The following is a 16,863-nucleotide window of genomic DNA, read 5'->3' on the forward strand; positions in this document are numbered from 1 at the left end:
TCCAGAAGATTCGAGAACTTCCTAAAAATATCGAAACCTTCTTATCAGTTCCGAGAGCTTTCCAGAATTTTCGAAAGCTTGTCAGAAATTCCAAGAACCTCTTAGAAGATTTGCAAATATCCCTGAAAATCTGAGAAATTACAAGAAATTCTATGGATTTCCTAAAAATTCCGAGACTGTCCAGAATTTCCGACAGGTTCCCAGAATATCCAACACATTCTTACAAGACGCGTGTACTTTTAAGAACATCCGAAAGTTACCCACAATTTCTGTGAGGCTCCAAGGAGTTCCTTCCAAGAACTGTTCAGATGATCATGGAATTTCCCAGAAATTCCGAGAACTTTCCAAAAAATCCGAGAACTTCCCAGCAGATCGACGAAGTTCACAGAAGTTTCAGAACGTCGGAGAATTTTGCAATAATTGCAATTTCGGATAAGATCGGCAATTTTTCTAGAAATCCCAAGCACAGTCCCAGAAATTTTGAAATCTTTCCAGAAGATGCGATAACTTCCCAGAAGTTTCGGGAATCACCCTGAATATAAGACGCTAGGATTTTCGGAGAACTTCCCAAACATTCCGAGAACTTCCCACATTTTCTTAGATCTTCCCGGAAGATACAAGAACTTCTCAGAAGTTCCGGGAACTTCCCAGAATGTCCGAGAACTTCCCCAGCAGATGCGAAAATTTCCCACAAATTTCGAAACCTTCATATCGATTCCAAGAGTTTTGTATATGTTTCGAAAGCTTACCGGAAATTTTCAGAACCTCTAAGAAGATTTGCAAATTTCCCAGAAGATCCAAGAACTTACTAAAAATTCTAATGACTTCTCAAAAATTCCGAGAGCTGCCCAGAATTTTCAACAGGTTCCCAGAAATTTCATCAGATTCGTACAAGATGTGTGCGCTTCTAAGAACGTCGGAGAACTACCCATAATGCCAATGAGTTTCCCAAAAGTTTCTTCCAAGAACAGTTCAGATGATCCTTAAATTTCTCAGGAATTCCGAGAAATTTCCAAAAAATCCTAGAACTTCCCAGACGCTCGTCGAATTTCACAGAAATTCTAAGATTTTCTCAGAAGGTCATATAATTTTGCAGTAATTCTTGGAACTTTACAGAAGATCTGCAATTTTTCTAGAAATACCAAGAACTTTTCATAAGTTCAAAGAACTTTTCTAGCATTCACGGACGTTCCCAGGAATTTCGAAATCTTCCCAAAAGATGCGAGAACATCCCAGAAGCTTCAGGAATTACTACTGTATTATTTGACTCGTAATGAATATGCCTAACATTCGTAGTCCCTCAGATACAACGTATATCTCGTCTAATTTAACAAAGCATTATCAATGCAAAATTAGACGAGTTCATGTTCCCCCCCGAAACAACGGATATTCGTTAGGTTCAGGTAATACAGCAGGAAATTCGGAGAACATTCCTAATATGCCGAGAACTTTCCATATTTTCCTAGACTCCGAGATCTTCCCCAGAAGATACGAGAACTTCCCAAAATATTTGAAAACTTCCCTTCAGTTCCTAGAGCTTTCCAGAATTTCCGAAAGTTTGCCAGAAATTCCGAGCACCTCTTAGAAGATTTTCGAATTTCCCAGAAGATCTGATAACTTACTAGAAATTCTGAGGGCTTCCCGAAAATTCCGAGAACTGCCCAGAATGTTCGACAACTTCCCAGAATTTCCGACAGATTCTTACAAGATGCAATGAAATTTCGAAATATTACTGGAAGGTGCGAGAAGTTCCCAGAATCAAGATACTAGGCAAATCCCAGAACTTCCAAATATTCCGAGCTTCCCCAGAAAATGCGAAAACTTCCAAATTTTTTTAAACTTCCCATCAGTTCAGAGAGCTTTCCAGAATTTCCGAAAGCTTGCCAGGAATTCAGAGAACCTCTTAGAAGGTTTGCAAATTTTCCAGAAGGTCCAAGAGCTTACTATAAATTCTGAGGGCTTCCCAAAAATTTAGAGAACTGCCCAGAATTTCCGACAATTTCCAGAATTTCCGACAACTTCCAGAATTTCCGACAGATTCTTACAAGATGCGTGTATTGCTAAGAACATCCGAGATCTTCCTAGAAATTTCGAAATATTACTGGAAGGTGCGATAAGTTCCCAGAAGTTTTGGGAATTTCCCAGAATTTAGGAAACTAGGAAAATCCCAGAACTTCGCAAATATTCCGAGCTTCTCCAGAAAATGCGAAAACTTCCCAATTTTTTTTAAACTTCCCATCAGTTCAGAGAGCTTTTCAGAATTTCCAAAAGTTGCCAGAAATTCTGAGCACCTCTTAGAAGGTTTGCGAATTTCCCAGAAGGTCCAAGAGCAAGAGCTTACTATAAATTCTTAGCACTTCTCAAAAATTCCGAGATCTGCCAGAAATTTCCGACAACTTCCGAGAATTTCCAACAGATTGTTACAAGATGCATGCGCTTCTAAGAACATCCGAGATCATCCCAGAAATTTCGAAATATTACTGGAAGGTGCGAGAAGTTCCCACAACTTTTGGGAATTTTCCAGAATTTAAGATACTAGGAAAATCCGAGAACTTCCCAAATATTCCGAGAACGTTCCACATTTTCCAAGATCTTCTGAGAATTTCCAAGAACTTCCCAGAAGTTTCAAGAACTTCCCAGAGATTCCGTGAGCTTCCCCAGAAAATGCGAGAGCTTCCCAAAAATTTCTAAAACATCCCATCAGTTCCGAGAGCATTCCAGAATTTCCGCAAGCTTGCCGGAAATTCCAAGAACCTCTTAGAAGATTTGCGAATTTGCCAGAAAAACCAAGAGCTTACTAGAAATTTTGAGGAGTTCTCAAAAATTCCAAGAATTTCCAACGGGTTCCCAGAATTTCTCAGAAGTTCAGATATTTTGCAGAAATTCTGAGAACTTCGTAGATGATCAGCAATTTTTCTAGAAATCCCAAGAAAAATTCCATGAACTTTACAATAATTCAAAGAACGTCCCAGAAATTTCAAAATCTTCCCAGAACTTCCCGTAAATTTCAGAAATTTCCCAGATTGTAAGGTACTAGGAAATTCCGAGAACTTCCCAAATATTCCGAGTACTTTCAACATTTTCCTAGATCTTCCTAGAAGATACATGAACTTCGCAGAAGTTCTGAGAACTTTCCAGAAATTCTGAGAACTTTTCCATAAGATGCGGGAGCTTCCCGAAAATTTCGAAAACTTCCTATCAGTTCCGAGAGCTTTCAAGAATTTCCGAAAGCTTGCCAGAAATTCTGAAAATCTTATTGAAGATTTGCTAATTTCCTAGAAGATCCGAGAACTTACTAAAAATTCTGAGGACTTCCTAACAATTCCGAGAACTGCCCAGAATTTCCAACAGCTTTCCAGATTTTCTCAGAAGTTTAGAGAATTTTACAGAAATTCTAAGAACATCGCAGAAAATCTGCAATTTTTCTAGAAGTCCCAAGCACATGTCATAAGTTCAAAGAACTTTACAATAATTCAAAGAACGTCCCAGGGATTCCAAAATCATCCCAGAGAATGCAAGAACTTCTCAAACATTTCGAAATCTTTCCATCAGTCCCGAGAGCATTCAAGAATATCCTAAAGCTTGCCAACAATTTTGATAATCTTAGTGAAGATTTGATAATTTCCTAAAAGATCCAAGAACTTACTAGAGATTCTGAGGACTTCCTAACAATTCCGAGAACTGCCCAGAATTTCCAACAGCTTTCCAGAATTTTTCAGAAGTTTAAAGATTTTTGCAGAAATTCTAAGAACGTCGCAGAAGATCTGCAATTTTTCTAGAAATTCCAAGCACATGTCAGAAGTTCAAAGAACATCCCATAAGTTTCGGGAATTACAGAGAATGTAAAATACTTGTTCCAAAAACTATCCAAATATTCCGAGAACTTTCCACATTGCTCTTGATCTTCCCAAAGATTCCAAGAACTTCCCAGAAGTTCCAAGAACTTCCCAGAATTTCCAAGAACGTTACAAAAATTCTGAGAACATCCCACAACATCCGAGTACCTTAGAAGATAGGCGATTATCCCAGAAGATCCCAGAACTTACTAGAAAATCTGAGGACTTCCCAAAAATTCGAAAACTGCCCAGAATTTCCAACAGATTCTAACAAGATACGTACACTTCTAATAAGATTCGAGAACTACCCATAATTTCTGTGAGCTTCTCAGAAGTTCCTTCCAAGAAATGTTCAGAAGATCCTTGAATTTCCCAAAAATTCCGAGAACTTTCCAAAAATTCTGAGAACTTCCCGGAAGATCGGAAAATTTCACAGGAACTTCAAGAACTTCTCAGAAGTTCAGGGAATTTTGCAGAAATTTTGAGATCTTCGCAGAAGATCTGCAATTTTACTAGAAATTGAAAGAACTTTATTATAATTGTCTGGACCTTTCTAAAAATTCCGAAAGCTTTCTAGAAGATCCTAGAACTTCCCAGAAGTTCCAAGACTTTTGAGAATTCCGAAAACTATTGACAGTGTTTGAGATTTTTGGTTTTTCAGAATATCTGAGAAGTTATCGGAATATCTTGGCATTTTTGGGGAGTTCTTAGATTTTTTGAGAAACTAACATATCGTGGATAAAGGCCGGGTTCTTCTCCACACTCATCGGTCATTCTTCAGGTCGAGGGCTTGTTCTATAGCGAATTATGTGATCTTGATTGCTGGAGGGAGATTCTTCTTCTGATCCCGGTGGGTTTCGTGTGGGCGTTTTTGGCCCTTCGTGCAGCTTTCAACTGAATATGATTTGTCAGTGGGACTTGATCAAGTCGTCCTGATTGGGTTACCCATTGCTATGTGCTCAATCATCATTCTTGGATTTTTTTTTTGTGGAATACTCTAAATTTCTGGAGAGTTTTAGATTGGAATATCTGGAATGTTCTCGGATCTTGTGGAATGATCTAAAATTAAAAAAAAAAACCTTCGGTTGTGGAAAGCTCTACTGACTCACAATGAATATATGTTGTATCGGAAGAAACATGAGCTGGTCTAATTTTGCATTGCAAATGCTATGTTAAATTAGACGAAATATACGTTATTCACTGGAACCTCCATTTACGAACCAAACTAGGGGTTAGTAAATCGAAACAGTTATTTGGGATGTGTATAGGGACTGGAAATGTATGTATGATTCCATTTTGAAGTCCAAGATTGCGGTTTCCGGTTAAAGAAAAAGAGGAAAATACTGTCAAATATTTCACAATATGTGTATGTTTGGAATCGGGTCGACGTGTAAAAACAAGAAATCCATGCCTGTCGTCATTTGTAAATCCAATATGGCGGCTTCTGGTTAGGGGAATAGTAAGAGGTTGTATCCAAGATACGACCGTAGAATTGACGTAGGATTACGTGTTCAGTATCAATGTTCGGCGACTGTGTAAGGGAAAACACTTTTTCCCATCATGGAAACGTCTCGTTTTCTGATGACAAAATCACGCATTTTCGTGCAAAAAACGCACAGAATTTTTGGTTTATTCTATAGATAATACAAAAAGCAAAAATGGTTGAAGGAATAAAATTGCTAAAATTTTCCATTCGCAAGATATTCGCGATCGATCATATAAATTCGGTCATCGCGAGAATTTTTATGATCCACTTCAATACTGTTACGCATTTGACCACAAACGTTCTGTTGCTAGGGTGCATTATCAATGAATTTTTTGGGGGTGTTGTGGTTGGCAGCAAGGCGAACGAACGTTCAATGAAAAATAACTCTTGAACAACACGTTTTGTCGTGATGGTAGAGTAGTTCTGAGTTATTAAGGTGTTCAACACGGATGAGGCTGGCATAGATGGCCCACAGCGACTCACGAAGAGCTACTGAATCCGATCAGTAGCGGTGCGGCTTCTTCCTGCTTCTTCGGTGAATCGAGGGTTCTTGAGGGCAGCCTTGATAGCTAGCTGCTTGCGGGGAGCCATTTGTTGTGTACTGGAGAAAAATGTACAATGCCACGCATCGAAAAGCACTGCTACTGCTGATGATGACGACCAACCGGACACCACCACACACGGTGATTGAATAAGCACGGTTTGGAGAGACCGGATGCGATTTGAATATTAAATCTGTGTTAGGGAAAGCGCTTTTTGCAGGCAATCGGTGATAATTTTAATCACGATTGCAACAGTTGGACTATTGTGTAATTTTCGATAGTGACCTATTGCAAATTGATAAAGTGTTCATTTTAGCAAATCCATAGAAAAATTTCCAATCGATTGGTTTGTTTAGAATTAAAATCCATCTGCTATTGAAAGAGTTATAAGTATGCAAAACCTGACTGACTTTTCGTAACGCGGTTGATTTTGGTTTTTTGAAATTACACTCCCAATATGTTGCCGAAAGACGTAATCCTACGTCAAAACTGAGAAATACTGTCAAATACCCCACAATATGGGAATTTTTTAAATCGGAGTGATGTTTAGGGCCCACAAATCCATCTCTGACTCCACATTTGGAAATCAAAGATGGAGGCTTCCAGTGGGAAAGCATTTACTCGTCATCACCGTTCCAAAAATATTCATATTTTAGAGTAGTTGGCAGTTTTTCATAAACCGGAAGGCACCATTTTGGATTCCAAGATGGCTTCAAACATTGATTTCCGACCTCTTCACGTCGTCCTAATTCCGAAAATACCCATATTGTTGGGTCCCTCCGAAGATGAACCAGCGCCTGGCTGAAAATCTCCTTAATAAAGACCACCAAAAACCAATCAATATTGATGGGTATTTTACAGTTTTCCACAAACCGGAAGACACCATTTTGGATTCCAGAATGACTTCAAACATCGATTCCCAGCCTCTACACGTCGTCCCTGTTCTGAAAATAAACATACTGTTGTGTATTTGTTATAGTTCAGTGAACGTTCTACTTCATCCAAGTGCAGAGAATTTTGTAGAAGTTCAAACAACTGCATAAAAGTTTGGCACACTCTATAGCAGTGTTGGGAAAATATCAAAAAATCAAATATCGCCAAAGAACAAGATCACGCTTGATTTTCGTAGACAAAATTCAACAACCAAACAACTGCATTTGATATTGCAAGCTGTTATATCGCAGCTCGGAATATCGAGCAAACTAAACTCATCAGCTGCAAATCTCACCAAATTGTGGTGAGATTGAGTTTCAAAATTTTTGCTTTACACCCGAGCGCAACCGAAACATCCATAACGACTCGCAGCAGTCGCTTCGTGTCTGTCATCTCTTTCTAAGAAAAGAAGGTGCAATGGAATCATTTTTGCGTCGATTCAACTATCAGCTTAAACTTTACACGTTGTTAATAGTCTCGCAATATCAAAGATGCTTGTAAAATCAATATCAAGCATGATATTAAGAGCGTATGAAAGCGGAAAAATATCAATTTGTTCATGATTATGCCATCACTGCTCTGTAGAAACTCCTCATCGCAATGCGTAAAAGTTCTTGGAGGCTTATGAAATTCCGAAAAAGCTAAGCAAACTTTTTAGAACTTCAGGGATTTTCGTATTAATTTAGGGAACGTCGTAGTTTGTTAGATATCTTACTTCAAAAACTCTAAATAAACTTCTAACGAAATACTGGGATCTTCGTTTAATGTCAGCGAACTTCCCGGGAATGTTTGTAGAAAAGGTTAAGTTTCTTCCCGAAAGCTTGAAGAAGTTCATAGATGTTCTGATATCTTGGTAGTATTAAGCGAGGTTGAAAAATAACTGGGAAGAAGTTCAGGGATCGCTGTTGAAGTTGAGGAAATTGTGAACAAGTTAAGGGAATTTTGTAGCTGTTTAGGAAACGTTGAATAAGTTTTGGGAAATTCGTGCAAGTTCAGCAAAACTTCCTTGAAGTTCAGAAAACATTCCTGAGCTATGGAAAAGCGAATATCAAAGAAATCCTCAAGATTTTCAAGACTTCAGGTTGGTAAAGTATTATTCTGAAGATCTGCAACTGTTCAAAAATGCACATGTCGTTTCTAAGATATTCTTCAAAAACAGTAGGTTAATCAGAAAGTATTTTAAGATCTCCAGCTGATCGATTTCAGTCCTCTTTAAATACTTCAGGTTGATCACGTATTGTTCTGGAGATCTTCAAATGTTTAAAAAATATGAATATTTAATGTCTATTGTATATTATCACCAGGTTGCTGGTTAATCAGATATATTTTTTAATTATTTAAAAGAATTTTTATCTTAGAATTTACATCAAGACCCATGGTTAATTTTCCATGACTTCAGCTTGATCAAGATGAAGATCTAAAAATTGATGAAAATCTCAAGCTGTTCAAAAATTCAAATCACATTTCTCTGACATTGTCTTAAGAGGAGTGTGTGGGAGCACTTACAAGATCTCCAGCTGATCGAAGATTTCAATAATGGCCTCTGGGTATTTATCAAGATCTCAAGTTGAACAAGTATAATTCTGAAAATCTTAATATTCTTTGGATGTCTTCGTAAATTTCAACATGTCTTCATTAATCTTCCAAAGCATGAAATGACATCAAAATGTTTTCACAGAATGCCATCTCTGCATCTGAGTTTGTATTATTAAATAACAAGCCAATTGCTTTTAGTTCCACATTCAGTAACTGTTAATTGTTAATCTTGATTCCTAGTAAACTCTATAAATCTACAAATCTAGGCACTTTATTCGACAAGTTTGCTTCGTACGTGCCAGCATGCATGCATTTCCAGAAAATCCACATAGAACTACACCCCCGCAATAATCCTTACCGAATATTCGGCCCCGAACTCCGACTCCATCCGGCTGAGCCGTCGCAGTTCCCACGACAGATGGAAGGCGGTCGAGATGGGATCCTTGGAGCTGAGTGCAATCAACGAACTGGACGACAGTGCTTTGTAGGCGTTGATGCGTGACTGGGAATGGCGGAGGGAGTCCTGCTCGCTCGATGTTACACACTCGTCGCATCCGCAGCTGTGAAATATAAGGTGATTCGCAGTAGTTAGTCAGGAGCACTATTATCGCAATGTGTGTTTATCTATTGGTAGCAGAAATGTGAATCGATTTTATAACTCCCAACTCGTGACCATGCATTTTAAAGGTGTCGTCTCCTTCGAACGGAGTGTGAACTAAAATAGTGCCACACGCCACCGCCAGCTGATCTCGAGGAATTAGCACGTACAGCTAATAAATATACAGAAGCAACAGCTCCGGAGGCGATTACATAAATCAATTTACGTGATTTCCTCCCGGTTGTGGCTCTTCCATTTTCCAGCATGCCACGCCGGTTTCCGAAAGTCCTCAAGGTGACAACCGGACTCTATTCTTACGAACACTTACCGAACGTCGTGCGGCATCGGAAGAGTTGCTCCTCGATCCAGAAGAATCTTCAGGATTTCGTAGTTGTTTTTGTGGGCTGCCAAAATGAGCGGGGTGATATCGGCGGTGAAGGAGGACGATGAACGATCCACGGCTTCCCAGCTCTAAGGGAGAGAACAGTCTTAGAGTTCATTACCAACTAGAACTAGATTTGAAACTCACGTAGGGATCACCGGGAATATGATTTTCCTCCTCCCATAAGAGCAGAGTTTCCACCGCTTCCACGTACTCTTCCTTGATGGCATGCAGCAGTGCATCCTTTGTGCGGCGCGGGAGGGAATATGATAAATAAGACATTAGCAAACACCACCGGCAGTGCACCGGTGTGTGTGGTGCATCATAAAACGATTTAATCAAATAGCCAAGCCGACACGTGGAGTCGTAAAAATCTATACTTGCATCGGAAACGCATTATTACCTGAACTTTGATTCCCTCCGTTAGTAGCAACCGGATGAGTTCGATGTTTTCATTCTCGATGGCGGCAATTAAAGCGGAACGGTTCAGCGGATCCACGCAGTTGATGTCAAACTCGTCCGGGTCGTTCTTGTTATCCAGGATGATCCTGTGGGATAAAGGAATAAGTTGGAAAGAAGGATTATTGTAATACTGTACGATAATTCCAGAATTCAAGACCGAATGCTATTTGAAAACTACCCAAAATTTCAGTAGAATAGCATTGAACCTACCGAAAATGGGTAAACTAAGATGAGAGAGACGTGTTGACAAATGAAGAACATTGATCGGGTTCAGACCAATTGTATTGGTAATGGCGAACGTTATAGTTTATTTCGCAGTGCTGTGATAAATATTCAATTAATTAAGTGTGAAATTGTGCTTGTGCCGCGGTAGAATTGATCCTACGCGTGCCCCGTAGTGATAATTTATTGGATAAGTAGGAGAACGGTTGCTGTTGCCGCTGGTTCTCGTTCATTTTTTGTATTTTCCTTCGCCCGGCAAGCTAATTGGTACCCTTTTAGTAAGCTAGTGCATTGTAAATTTTTGCTTTCGTTCGTTTTTACTTGTGTCTCTGTAGTGTTGCATGTAAAGTTTATGTGTATAGGTGATATATATGGCTGAGTGTGCAATATGTAATTTGGGGATTTTGGTAAGTGATTTGCCGGTCATCTGTGTGGGTAAGTGTGCTCGTGTATTTCATTGCAAGTGCACTACACTCACGCGGACTCAGGCAAAACTTATCACAGATAATGCAAATGTTCTATTCAAGTGTAGTAATTGTCTGGCAGATCAGAGTTGTGACGAGCAGAATGTATCGGTTTCGGATACCAAAATGCTGGGGGAAGCAATGAAGCAATTGTCTTCTGTTGCTGACTCTATCACTGGTATACGAAACAACGTTGCTGCTCAGATAGACAACGCGTTGAGAATTGGCATGGAAAAAATGCAACAAAATATGAACGATTCTTTAAGTTGCTTTGAAAAATTAATTAGTGAGAAATGGAATACGATGACTAGTTCATGTTTTGAAATTAGTACGGAAAAAAATTTAGCTGCAACGAATGGTGCATCTAGGACGGTTCATTCTGAATCGGACCGAAATCCCAGACGCAAAAAACGTAAATTTCAAAATAGTGACAACGATTCGACTGATGATGTTTTTCAAGAAAATGCGAGTTTTGCGGATGTTGTAAAAAGATCTAGTCATGCAAGTAAAAGTAAAAATATTAGTAACAGTAATAGTAACATTAACAGTAACAGTAACATTAACAGTAACAGTAACAAACAGAGTAATCGTAAGACTCGTCCGGTCATTGTGATCAAACCAAAAGAGTCCAAACAAGCTTGCGAAGATACTCGTAAGTTTTTGAAAACTCAGTTGGATCCAAAAACACACAAAATCAGTAATTTTAGGAATGGTAAAGATGGCTCTATTATTGTTGAGTGTGCAACAGGAGCTAATCTTAATGATGTAAAAACTGGTATTGAAAGCAATCTGGGTGAACAATATAGTGCTGTTGTTCCCACTTCGGTGCCAAGATTGAAAATAGTGGGCATGAGCGATCAGTTTTCCTCCGATGTCTTCATTGACTACTTAAAAAGTCAAAATGAAGACATCGCTATAAATGATGTTAAAGTAGTGAACATGTTTGAAAATCCACGCTTCACTTATAACAAGTTTAGTGTTGTAATTGAAGTCGATGTCGATACTTATAAATGTTTGTTATGTGCGAAAAAAGTAAATGTAGGGTTTGATCGGTGCTCGATAGTTCCCGCGATTAATGTGTTGAGATGCTTCAAATGTGGAGAATTTGGGCACAAGAGCATGGATTGCAAAAATTGTGATAGATGCTCTAGGTGCAGCCAACAACACAAAACGTCGGAGTGTACGTCAACTGTATTGAAATGTATTAATTGTTTGAAAACGAATAAAGAACGAAAAATGAACTTGGACGTCAACCATGCCGCATTTAGCTCGGAATGTTTGCTCTATAAAAGACTTTTTGATCAGAAGAAAAGCAGCTTGCGTTTCAATAAATAGCAGCCAAGTTCCAGGAATGTGAATCAATTCGATTTTTTATACTTGAATATTGCGGGGTTGTCAACAAACTACGTAGCATTACGTCAGATTGTTGAGGAAAAACGTCCTCTTTTAGTTTTCTTATCTGAAACTCATATTGTAGAAACTGAAGCTTTTGATCAGTATAGTATTCCGGGATATATTGTTGCTGCTTGTTTATCACATTCTAGACACACTGGCGGTGTTGCTATTTATGTCAAAGAATCAGTTCAATTCAACCTTCGTACCAACGAAGTTATTGATGGCAACTGGTTCTTGGGCATTACAGTTGTACGTGGCATGAAGATGGGTAATTATGGTGTTTTGTATCATTCTCCCAGTTCTAGTGACCAGCGTTTTGTTGAAGTTTTAGAGAACTGGTTTGAGACATTCCTTGATTCTAGTAAATTAAATATATTGGCTGGTGATTTTAATATTAATTGGCGTGATAACCATAATTCGAATCATTTGAAGCGTTTAGCTGAGTTTTTTAATTTAAAGCAAACGGTAAATGAGTATACGCGTATTTCCAGGCACAGTAGAACTTTAATTGACCACGTTTATTCCAATTTTGATTCCATTTGTTCAGTTACGGATACTGATTTGAAAATAACCGATCATGAGACTTTAGTGATTAATGTCTTAGACCATGTTAACGATAACGATAATTTTGTAAAATTGAAGTGCTGGAGGAAATATTCGAAGCAAGTTGTTTCGAATCTTGTTGAGAGAAGCCTGGATTTTCCATTCGCGGCCGGTAACTTAGATGAATCTACAGCTGTTCTTAATAACGCTTTGAAAACGTGTACCAATCAACTAGTTGAGCAAAAGTTTGTTTCTTTGAAAAACTCGAACAGCTGGTACAATTTGGATCTTTTGCGTCTTAAACGGAAAAGGGACAAATTGTACAAAAAGTTTTGTAGATCTAATAATGACAATCATTGGACTAGGTACACAATCGCGCGTAATAAGTATTCACAATCGATAAAGAAAACTCGTTGTGAATATGTTCAAAGGAAGATTGATCAGCATCAAAACAACAGCAAAGAGTTATGGAAAATTTTGAAATCTTTATTAAAACCTAGTAATTGCAAACCGCGGTCCATAACTTTTAATGGCACATTAGAACAGTCAGAACAAGTAATTGCAGCTAAGTTTAATGATTATTTCGTAGATAGCGTTTCATTGATTAATCAATCTATTGAATTGGTCGATGAACCTGACGAAATAAAACAGCCAGTTAATAGTAGTTGTAGATTTGAAGTTTTTCACCCAATCACATTAGATGAACTTAGAGTTATTTGTTTTTCATTAGGAAAATCGGCTGGAGTAGATAATGTTAATGCTAGAGTTATTCAAGATTGCTTTCATGTCATTGGCCACATCTTGCTGGACCTTATTAATGAATCATTACAAACTGGACATGTGCCACAAATTTGGAAGGAATCCTTAGTGGTCCCTATTCAAAAAGTTGCTGGAACGATTAAAGCCGAAGAGTTTCGTCCCATCAACATGTTGCACACATTAGAGAAAATTTTAGAACTTGTTGTTAAAGGTCAGCTGTTGGAGTATTTAAATAGTAATAGTTTGTTGATACCAGAACAATCGGGATATCGGGAAGGTCATTCTTGTGAAACCGCGTTGAATTTGGTATTAGCGAAGTGGAAAAATAACTTGGAGTGTAAAGATACGATTGTTGCTGTTTTTTTGGATCTTAAACGCGCTTTTGAAACAATTTCTAGGCCCTTATTGTTAAGATCAATCAAGCGCTTTGGAATTACGAGTACTGCATATAAATGGTTTGAAAGCTATTTGTCTGACAGAACTCAACGGACTGTTTTTAATGATTCTGTTTCCAGTCCCGTGGGGAATAACCTTGGAGTGCCCCAGGGAAGTGTATTAGGGCCCCTGTTATTTATTATGTATATTAATGACTTGCGACGTGTTTTACGATTTTGCGACATTAATCTTTTTGCAGATGATACTGTGTTATTCATTGCAGCTAAGGATTTAGATGATGCCGTTTTACACTTGAATGAAGATTTGCGTTCTCTAAGTAGATGGTTGAAGTATAAGCAGTTAAAATTGAATACAAGTAAAACTAAATTTATGGTAATTTCGCGGAATCGAGTAAATGAGAACGTCTCTGTCGTAATTGATGATGAGGCTCTTGATCGCGTTCGGGAGATTAAATATCTTGGCGTGATTATTGATGACACACTTAAGTTCAACTCTCACATTGACAATGTCATCAAGAAAATTGCCAAAAAGTATGGAATTCTATGTCGACTGAAAAACGATTTAACTATTGCCAGTAAAATACAGCTATACAAATCAATCATCTCTCCTCATCTTGACTTTTGCCCTTCCATTTTATTTCTGGCCAATGCAACACAAATATCGAGATTACAGCGCTTGCAGAATAAAATAATGCGTTTGATTTTGAGATGTAATAGATTCACTTCCTCAACTTTGATGTTAGACGCCTTACAATGGTTGTCGGTGAAGCAAAGAATTGTATATTTGACTATGGTGTTCATTTTTAAAGTAGTTAACGGTTTGCTGCCTCGATATTTGTGTGATCGAATTGAAAGAGGAAGTGACTTTCATAGATATAATACTAGAAACGCGGTTGAAATAAGAACACCACATTTCTTGACTTGTGCTTCACAAAATTCATTATATTATAAAGGAATAAATGTTTTCAATTCGATGCCTAGACATATCAAACGTTTAGCAACACTTACAGAATTTAAAAGACACTGCATTTCACACGTTAAAACTGTCTTTTGAACAGTTATCCAGTGATTTTTTTATGAATTGACAAATTATGTATCTTGACGAAGTTATCTCTAACGGATTATTTTATATGGATAGCTGTCATAACGACTTTTTAATAATTATTGTAGCACTGCAAAAACTATTTCTGTTCGCCACGAGGGTGATGATGGATTTTTAATATTTGATTTTATAGTAGATTAATTAAAAAAAAAAGTAGTCTACAAAGGTTTGAGCCTCGCGCGCGTATTACGGATATAGAGGACTGAATTTAACATTTGATAAAAAAATGCAATTTTGAAGCTTATTTGAAAGATACCTTGAGTTAGTAGTAAGTTTTCTGGCAAATGTTAGGGGTTCGTGAGCATTCCTGACATTGCTGAAAATTATGATAGCATCAGATTGCGGGGTTACTAGTGTAATAGGATGCTTTGTTGATTGTTCATTAACTCTTGATTGCTTGTAATACTTATGAATATTTTAGGTGGACAAAAAGGCGAACTAAGAGGTGGACGCCTGAGCTTTTCCACATTTATATCGCTGTGAAGCAACTGTAAACTTGAGAGGGAATCTATATCTGTAACTGAAACCAGTTCGATTTTGTTTGCCAACCTGGTTAAAATGTCATATTCAATTATCTTAAAGATAAATCGTCCAGCTCAAACCTTTGTAGGGGTAAGAGGTGGGACCATCATCATCACATTAAAATGTTGTCCATTTGTCAACTTGCCACTGTCAGCTTAGATTACCCATGTATTATTGGGTGTATTTTCCCCAAATTTTGGTAGTTTTGAAAAAGCGGGCAGTGTTCTTTGTGCATTTCCAAAATTGTTAAAAGAGTGCTTTCTAAACTTAATCCATTCCATTCCAAATGTATCTACTAACCAGTGGTTATTCCCTACCCAAGTAAACAAGTATAGTATCAGAACAAATCAAGGCCTACTTTGATCAAATTTACACAGCAATCAATTTTACAGATTTTCCGAATTTTCTGGCGGACCATCTAGTGATCACTGGGAACCAGCCAATTTATCAAAAATCACCATTTTACTTCGTCTCATATAGTTGCAGAGAATAATCAAGACATATTTTGATCAAAAATACATAATAATCACGATTATGGTTGATTCGAGTCACCGGTGGACACTCAGTATTTAGAACCAGGTTGTGAGTTGTGTTAAAATATTAGTCAGCACTACCCATAGATGCCTGTTGCTGTGGATTTCCAGCATCACTTTGTTCCAGTCGTCTAGGTACCTTTTCTCCCCCGATGACCTCTTGGAAACCCGGAATAAAACTGGAACCACTTGGGCAATCTGTTCCAATTTTCAGTAGATAATAATTTCAAACATTTTCCTACTTGCTGTGAAAATTTCAGCCAATTTCATGGTGAAACAAAATTGTTGTACCAATGAAAACTTTGCTATTCGTATGCCTGTTCGTAAAAATAAATACCGCCAAAGCACGTTAGGCCCTTCCCGAAAGTAAGGCAGATGGTGTTCATTTGAATCGCTAATAACTTTTCAGGGTTAACTCGGATTCACATCCGGTTTCGAGCCAAAATGTCCCCAATACTCCAAAGATTCTACATTTTAAAAACGAAGAAAATCGATCCACTACAGCACCACCTACACTCAAATAAATCAATAAGGTAATTTTATCAGATATATCATATATATATTCAACTCCAAGTCTGACACTTTTATTCCGAATGAATCCCTATACGTATCAAGCGTAAAGCAGTTCCGTTTTATTAGCAATCCAATAAACATTAAAGGCATTCGTTCGCGTAGAAGTTATATGCATGTACCATGTGCGATACACATGCTTTGCACATAACTTTGACAGACCCAATTTCATTATGGATTTTATATGCGTGTATGACATATCGACTGTATCATTTTAGCAGTGGATAGAAGAGTGAAAATGGCGGATGAACGAGAGCGTTTGTTGTTGGACTCGGGATTCCCGCTTAGAGAATGTAAACCTTTATTTGTAATGTTGTGAACATTATTGTTCAACCGATTTACTTTTCTTGCAGCAAGTGGAACTTCGGAACTTTCTGGACTGTGAAAATAATCTGGCTTCCCTATCACCGTGGATAGTTTCGGAAAGCGAAGTGAAGGTAGAAAGCGATCAAATCAAGAGCCGGAACAGATTCCTGCGGCAGAAGAGGTTACGTTCAGGTCTACTCAAAATCTCAGCAGCCAGGAAACAATTGAAGAAAGAACCCCAGGAAACACAACCATTAATCATCATTCCCACGATTCA

At 38.0% G+C, this 16,863-nt stretch overlaps 1 protein-coding gene across 1 annotated transcript in view; it reads right to left on the reverse strand.

Annotated features, from left to right (window-relative positions):
* LOC135704821 (transient receptor potential protein-like) overlaps positions 1 to 16,863 on the reverse strand; it is a 67,008-nt gene that overhangs the window by 29,797 nt on the left and 20,348 nt on the right. The window contains exons 2-5 of the mRNA XM_065226340.1: positions 9,717 to 9,861; positions 9,461 to 9,556; positions 9,260 to 9,402; positions 8,692 to 8,893 (exon numbers count right to left, since the gene is read on the reverse strand). Coding sequence (XP_065082412.1) covers positions 8,692 to 8,893; positions 9,260 to 9,402; positions 9,461 to 9,556; positions 9,717 to 9,861 — 586 coding nt within the window. The remainder of the gene's footprint in view (positions 1 to 8,691; positions 8,894 to 9,259; positions 9,403 to 9,460; positions 9,557 to 9,716; positions 9,862 to 16,863) is intronic.

This window comes from Ochlerotatus camptorhynchus, unplaced genomic scaffold (genome assembly GCF_037179485.1).
Source record: "Ochlerotatus camptorhynchus isolate MF236.1 unplaced genomic scaffold, CSIRO-AGI_Acam_v1.1 ptg000248l, whole genome shotgun sequence".
NCBI classification, from domain to species: Eukaryota; Metazoa; Arthropoda; class Insecta; order Diptera; family Culicidae; genus Ochlerotatus; species Ochlerotatus camptorhynchus.